The 8405-nt window shown below is 40.1% G+C and overlaps 1 protein-coding gene across 1 annotated transcript in view; it reads left to right on the top strand.

Annotated features, from left to right (window-relative positions):
- The window catches only part of DNAH3 (dynein axonemal heavy chain 3), a 190638-nt gene that overhangs the window by 29992 nt on the left and 152241 nt on the right, over positions 1 to 8405 (top strand). Inside the window, exon 15 of the mRNA XM_023513826.1 lies at positions 1229 to 1352. Within this exon, the coding sequence (XP_023369594.1) occupies positions 1229 to 1352 (124 nt within the window). The remainder of the gene's footprint in view (positions 1 to 1228; positions 1353 to 8405) is intronic.

Here is an 8405-nt window from a genome sequence, read left to right on the forward strand (position 1 = left end):
GAAAGAAAGAAAGAAAGAAAGAAAGAAAGAAAGAAAGAAAGAAAGAAAGAAAGAAAGAAAGAAAGAAAGAAAGAAAGAAAGAAAGAAAGAGAAATATATATATTTCCTGATAAGGTGTTAGGGAAATGGTAGAAAGCAGTTATAGGAATCCTACCAATAAATTTAAGGAGAGATGCCTTTCAACTGCCCCACATGTTAAAGCATTATTTCCATACTCTTACCCACAGGAATTTGAATCACACAAAGGGAATTTTGTTAGACAAAAAGAAAACCTATCTAGAGGTTTGACCTCTACTTCCTAGATGCCTATCTTGGCATCTTGTATCTAGTATTCCTGGAAACATCACTTCTAAATGCAGAATCCTTCTTGTAAGTGAGTAGATGTCACTCATCTACAATTACCTTTGGAGAAGCCAAAACACTATCCTACATGCTCCTGCATGCCTTAAAAGGAAAGAAATGGTTTTAGGGTCCCTTGAAGGCTTCTTAAGCCAAGTTAGAGTTTTTTGAAGTAAGTTCAGTTTTTTGAAGAACTCTTCAGGACCGGGTTCTGAAGGAAAATTTATGATATTTTCCACAAGCCATTTACCATCTGAAAATTTGTGTGAATTACCTGGTGTTCACTACGAGTGTCAAGGAGAAGTTGATAGAAGGGAGAGGGGACTGGGAATGAAACGTCGTCACCTTAACCATCTACCTGCACATTCACAAGCTGTGCCCTCAACCGTGTGTGTGCACCCAAGACTCTCACTGTGGTCTCTGTCTTCCTAAATTCACAAAGAAATCCAGAACATTTTAATGGACCAGAGTCACAAGATGGGTAGCACATCTGGCTTTTATACCATTATTGCCATTTAACCAAAAGGAAAACTGAGACTTAGAAGAGGTGATACAGTGCAACCAGAACTTCTACCCAGGTTTCTGACTTTACCCAGACCTACCTGGAAAGTTGGTTAGACTTAGATTCAAATTCTGCTCTACCTTCTAGCAGGGTAAACTTAACCACTTGGCTTAACATTAGGCCTGATTTCTCACAGATACAACAAACAAGGATGATAATACTGGCTACCTTCCAGCATGGCCCTGAGGAAGTGCTCAATAAGTTGTCTTTCACCCAACCATAATGGGCCGTGCCACCCCTACACCGGCTGCTTCTTCTGCAGCATTGATTCCCCACACTCTGTCCTTGCCAAAGAGTGTCCTGAGGCTGACTGTATGTGTTTTGCAGATGAGGACATCAAATTGAACAGCACTCTGTTCCTCTGGCCAGACCAGATTGAAGATATCTTTGAAAACAGTCGAAACCTGCTCCTCAGCAAGAGGGATCAGGCAGAGATGGATCTGATTAAAAGGTACAGGAAGAGTCTAGGATTGTTTTGTAAATGAGACACAGCTTCATAACCCACACTACAGATTCCTGGTCCTGTCTACAGCCCACAGCAATGTGTGGGCAAGGGCTGAAAATAATTGGTGGAGAAGGAATTTCCTTTTGTTTCACACTAGGAATGTTTCTTTAAGACAGTTTCACTGTAGTAACCGCTCCTAATGTCTTCCCTCCTTCCCTTCAATAATTGGAATGTGGCAGTGCAGAGAGAGAAAAAGGCAAAATAGTGCCATGTAATAATGGCCTCTGCAATAATAATAGTGAAATCTTCAGCTTCAGCTTTGTGTTGGAGACCAAAGATATGTGTGATATCACAAAACAGGGATAATAAAGGCAGGGGGCTGAGAATTACCTATTCTGTAGCTTGTCTTTCAGTGCTAATGTGGCTGTCATCATTTATTCATTCATTATTTGTAAATTCAGCCAATATTTATTAAGGATTTTTTATGGTATACTGTGCTGTATCCTAGACATATGCATTCATTTGGCTGCTAAATAAAAGTTTTAATCCAGAGACAGAAAATATAGTGGAAAACCCAACAATATCAAGTGAAGTGGGCCAAGCGCCATGCACGTGGTAAAGACACGTGAACACACATACACTCACACGTGCCCATCCCAGCTCCTCACACTTTGATTATGACCTGATTCATACCCATTACCCTGCCTTCTTCACACAGAAAATACCCATTACCCAACTTTAGCTGCCATTAATTCCTACACATACTTATGAGAAATGAAAAGGGTAGATAAAAGCTGAGATTCCTACACAGAATGGAAGCTGGGCTGATGCATAAACCTGCATAGCTGCTACCTTGAAAATGTGGCCCAGGTCTGTTCCCCTCCTCTCTTCCCCCTCTTTACCCCCCTCACCATGTGTGAAACAAATATATGTGTGTTGGTGGGAGTATATGTATATTTCTTTCTCCAACTTTCTCCGCCTTCCACCTAAATTGATACTGTTCTTAGAGCCCAGAACTTGGCCTGATGAATAGAACCAATTCCTTGTAAAATTAAACTATATTTTAGAGCAGTTTTAGATTCATAGTAAAATTGAGCAGAAAGTACAAAGAGTTCCCATAGCATACCATCTCCCTCTCTCTCTCTCTCTCTCTCACACACATACACACACACACATGCAGAGCCTCCCTCACCAAAAGGATTTTTATGCCTAACCAGAAAACAAACCCATTTTTTTGCTAGTTAGATAAATGAACAGGACCAGGTTTCTTCATATTTTTAAGCCTCTGTCTTCCTTATCTGGAAAATGGGATAGCATTAGAGCCTACCTCCTTGTGCTGAAGGGTGAAATGAGGTGGCTCAAGATTGTGCCTAGGTGGTACCCAGCACATGTCAGCATTCCAAAACCGTCAGCCTCCTTTTCCCTTTTAACAATGACCTCTCTGGGGAGAAAAATGCTTTCTAACTTCTACACCACTGCCTTGCATGCATACATAGTACCTTTAGAATATTACCGTAACACTAATTGAAGACAGCAAGTGCTGTTGAAGTTAGGAGGAAGGAGGGTAGTTCTGGGAGAAATGGGAATAATTACCACTTATGTTGAGGGGGAAGAGTGTCATTTTCTCCTTTCGGAGGGATGACTCAGCCTAATCCCATCCACTGGTTCCCCAGCTCTTAGCAGCTGGGACCAGCAAGGGAGTGGTTCTAGAAATACTAGCAAGACAGCCCTAGCCCACAGCCTCTCTTGGATGAACCCTTAATCCTCATATCCATCATTTTGCAATAGTCCTGAGAACAGCCTATGAAGAGGGCTGGACAGTATTCATGTATCCATCTGTCTTCTATGCAAGCAGTACTGTTTCCTCCCCAAGGAACATGACCTTGTTTTCCCAACCCACAGTCATTTTGCTTCAGTGCCAATTATTCTCCATTTTGCTGCCTCCACCTCACCCTCTAATTTATTCTCCTCCCACTCTGTGCCTGGAAGGCTGAAACTCAGTCTGCAGCATCTGGTTCCCTTGTCTGTTGGGTCCAGGTAGGGCTCTGTCAATGGACAGCCCTGCAAGAGGTTGGACAGTGATTGGAAGCCTTTTCTTCCTCATCTTCCCTGTTTGGCCCTGAGGCACTGGCAGTAACTAGCTGCTTGCCTCTGGAAGGCCATGCCAACTCCTCCAAGGTTCCAGTTCTCTTTGTGCGCACACCCCTAGGAGCCATAACAGCTTCCCTGTAAGGCTAGGTGCCTCATTCTCTGCTCTTTGTTCTTCTCCCCTGTCCATATCTCATTCCTATGAGTAGTCCCTTCATTAAAGTGTCTTTTTTTGAATATCAGAGTAAATTCTATTTTCTGCTAGAATTCTGACCAATCCACCACCCTCAAATTCCTACATTATCCTCTCAGGCTCCAAGCAGTTCCACAAATACAGTTCTTTCACTCAACATAATTTCTTGATTGTCTGCTATTTAACAATAACTAACTATATTAGTGTATGGAATATAAATAAACACACAGTCCCTGGCTTAATGGTCCTACTTAATAATTTTTTAACTTTATGATGGTGAAACATTTAACTTTAGCTACCCATACAACCATTCTGTTTTTCACTTTCAATATAGTATTTAATAAGTTATATGAAATATTCAACACCTTAGTTGTAAAATAGGCTTTGTCTTAGATGATTTTGCCCACATGTAAGCTAATGTAAGTGTTCTGAGCACGTTGAACTTGGGCCAGGCTAAGCTATGATGTCAGGCAGATTTACGTGTATTAAATGCATTTCAATTTCTGTATTTTCAACTTATGATGGGTTCATTGGGATGTAACATAAGGAGCATCAGTGTGTGTGGTTTGTGTGTGTGTATGTCACATGAAAATACTTTGAAAACTATGATGCACTAGGCAATTATAAGAAATTAAAAATACATACCTGGTAATAAGAATACTTAAGGTAATCACTGAATTTATGTACCAGTGCCCTCTGGAAAGACTTTGAAACTGCTTTTAACACAGATTTCTCTTTGGATGTGGATTCAGTATTTGGAGTGTCAAAAAGAATTTTAAGCTAGGCATGGTGGCTTACACCTGTGATCTTGCTAGCTCTTTGAGAGGCCAAGGCAGGAGGATCACTTGAGGCCAGGAGTTTGAGAACAGCCTAAGCAACATAGCAAGACTCCATCTCTACTAAAAACAGAAAAACTAGTCGGGCTTTGTGGCAAGAATCTATAGTCCCAGCTACATGGGAAGCTGAGACAGGAGGATTACCTGAGCCCAGGAGTTTGAGGCTGCAGTGAGTTATGACATGACCACTGCACTCTAGCCCTTGAATCAGAGTGAGACCCCATCTCAAATCATAATAATAGTTTTAATGATCTGAAAAGGCACCCAGCAGCACATAATTATGAGGACAACAGGAGAATAATCAGCTTTGCTCTCTTCTCCTATTTTGTCTAACTCACTGATAGCGTCCATGATCCCAGAAGATGTATGAAATCTATGTGATTGATAGCACAGGGATGTGAGTTACTCTCTGCCAGGAAAGTGCAATGGAAAACGCTTCAGCATCTTTAAGGGAGAATGGAAGATGTCTTAGGGAAAGCACCTGGGATTGTGTTTCACCAAAACCTTAAGGTTCAGATAGAACACAGTGCCTTGCATACGGTAGGCACTCACTGTTGCAATAAATGAATGAAAGTTTTTACACTAAGAATATTCGCCAAAACAAATGCTTACCATAATCTAAAATCACAGCTTAGTACAAAGCAAAAGCAGGCTCCATGCCTGTGGCTCAAGCGGCTAAGGCGCCAGCCACATACACCTGAACTGGCAGGTTCCAATCCAGCTCAAGCCAGCCAAACAACAATGATGGCTGCAAAAAATAAAAAATTGCCAGCCGTTGTGGTGGGTGCCTATAGTCCCAGCTACTTGGGAGGCAGAGGCAGGAGACTTGCTTGAGCCCAGGAGTTGGAGGTTGCTGTGAGCTGTGATGCCACGGCACTCTACCCAGGGGGACAGCTTGAGGCTCTGTCTCAAAAAAAAAAAAAAAAAAAAACAAAGCAAAAGCAAACAAAAAGCTAAGAAAAGGTATAGAGACAGAAAGAAATAAAGGCAGGCCATTTCCCATGACTCTTATGTGCCCTATGCCTGAAAATCAATCAAGGAATGGAAAGAGTGGCAAGAGCCATCTTTTCTCTTCCCTTTTGTACTCTGGCCTCTATTCCTCCTCTCTGAGGATGCAGAGGACAAAATGGACATATTTCCTGCTCTTGTGCACATTACAGTCAAGAGAGGAGACAGAAGATAAAGTAGGTACAGAAGTTCTTTGAAGAAAATGAATAGGCAAATAGATCATTGTGATTATATGCAATGGGCAGGTCAGGGAAGTTTCATTTCACAAGACTCAAAGGATGAGAAGGAGTCAGTTCAGGAAAGAGGGAGCGAGGAGAATATCACTGAGTACCCAATTCAGACAGCGTGGGAATGACTCCATGGTGGGAAGGTCTGGACTGAGGAGGAGGGTGGCTTTACAAGGCCGTAGAGTTAGGAGACCAAATCCTTGAGGTCACAGTAATGAGTGTAGATTTGTGTTAAAGTACAATAGAAGTAATTGAATTTTTTTAATCTGGGGAACAAAATGATCTGATTTTTTATGGTTTACTTCCTTGAATCAGGATCAAAACAATGTCTACAACATTGCCTTTGGTTAATATGTCTCTTAAATTTCTTTTAATCTAGAGAAAAGATTTGTTTATTAAAGGAACTGGGTCATTTGTCTGTAAATCCAGACTTTGCTGATTGCACTTCTATGGTGTCCTTTAACTTGTTCTTCTTGTCCTGTGTATTTCCTGTGTTTAATAGCTGATTTAATCATGCTGCTGATCTAATCTTGTTCCTGATCTCCTACTATGATGAAGTAGCAGGGAAAACAAGAAGCTTGTCTATAGGCTAGCATATACCATGCAAATGTAAAGAAAAAGAAAGTACAGTCCACCATATTAATATCAGATATAGTCAAAGTCAAAGCAAAAACATTAATGATTCAAAGATTGTTATTTAGGCTGGGTGCAGTGTCTCATGCCTATAATCCTAGCACTCTGGAAGGCCAAGGTGGGTGGATTGCCTGAGCTCTCAGGTTTGAGACCAGCCTGGGTCAGAGTGAGACTTCATCTCTAAAAATAGCTGGGCATTGTGGTAGGCACCTGTAGTCCCAGCTACTTGGGAGACTGAGGCGAGAGAATCACTTAAACCCAAGAATTTGAGGTTGCTGTGAGCTGTGACTCTACAGCACTCTACTGAGGGCAACAAAGTGATAAAAAAAAAAAAAAGATGGTATTTTAAGTGAGTGAAATAAAGTTAAGGGAGTCATCAACCCTTGCATATTAAATAATGTGAGTAATTAATTAAAGTAAATGAATAAAGAGAAATATGGATGAGAAGATAATAGAAGTAAACAATAATCTTAATTTGTTGGATATATATGTGTTTGTATATTATATATACATATATAGTATAGATAGGTATTAAATATATATCAAACCATTTTCTTGGCCGGGTAAAGTGGCTCATGCCTAGCACTCTAGCATCCTAGCACTCTGAGAGGCCACGGCGGGTGGATTACCTGAACTCAGGAGTTCGAGACCAACCTAAGGAAGACTGAGACTGCCCCGTCTCTAAAAAAAATAGCCAGGTGCCTACAGTCCCAGCTACTTGGGAGGCTGAGGCAAGAGGGTCACTTGTGCCCAAGAGTTTGAGATTGCTGTGAGCTGTGACTCCATAGCACTCTACTGAGGTTGACAAAGTGAGACTGTGTCTCAAAAAAATAAAATAGAATAGAATAAATAAATAAATAATGTGATCTTCACTGTATAAGATTATTCTAAACATATGAAGACAAAAACCATGAAAGAAAAAAATTGATGCATTTAACTAAATAAAAATTTTGAAAATTTCATAAGGCAAGAATAAACAAATTTAAGAGTCTAATAATAAAAGAGTCAAAATAGTTACAACATAAATGGCAAAGAGCCAAGAGCCCTTGAAAATTAATAGCAACAAAGATGAAAAGGGAAGGGATAGGAAAAGGCAGTACAAAAAATATGTGGCCAATAAACATATAAAAATGTTCACCTTTGCTGATAATAAAATAAATTCAGATTAAAATAAGAAAAATAAACCCTGTCTGTTCTACAGTGAACAATAACTACTCTTCTTAAATGTCCATAGAACATTTGCAAATATTGGCCATATTTTAGGACTTAGAAAAAAATTAGAAGCAGAAATTATATAATACTGTGTATTAATTACCTATGGTAGCATAACAAATCATACTAAAATATAGCTTAAAACAATAAAAATTTCTTCTTTCAGTTTCTGTGGGTCAGAATTCTAGGTGCAGCTTAGCTGTAAGCATCTCTCATGAGGTTGCAGTCAGAATGTCAGCCAAAGCTGTAGTCTCATCTGAGGGCTTAACTGGGTGAGGATCCAATTCCAAGCCTGTTCACATGATTATTAGTAGGATTTAGTTCCTATAGGCTGTCGCCCAGAAACTGCCCTCTATTCCTTGCCCTGAGGCCTCTCCGTAGAAGCCTATTATCTTGCTCACAATAGCTGGCTTCCCTCAGAGCAAGAGACTGAGTGAGAGAAAGAGTGAATAAGCAATATAGAAGTCCTTCTTAACACTATCTGGGTGACAGGCACACTTATAACCATGACTCAAGCATTATAAAAGCAATCTGTATAACCAAAAATATTTGTACCCTGTAACACCTTGAAATAAATAAAAAAAACTGAAGTCAGTCGTTTTGTATCCTAATCTTAGAAGTGATATCCCACATCTTCTGCCATTCTCTATTTGTTAGAAATTAGTTACTAGCTCTAGCCCAAACTCTAGAGCTGATCACACTAGACTATTGAATACCGGGAGATGAGGATCATTAGAAATCACATCAGAGGATGCTTACTGCACAGTACAATTAGAAATAAAACCCAAATCAAGCCAAGTGGAAATTAACTCTTAAATTACTTTAAGAAAAAAAGAAACGGCTCGGCGCCTATAGCTCAACC

This window comes from Otolemur garnettii, unplaced genomic scaffold (assembly GCF_000181295.1).
Source record: "Otolemur garnettii isolate 467f Iridium unplaced genomic scaffold, OtoGar3 scaffold00044, whole genome shotgun sequence".
NCBI classification, from domain to species: Eukaryota; Metazoa; Chordata; class Mammalia; order Primates; family Galagidae; genus Otolemur; species Otolemur garnettii.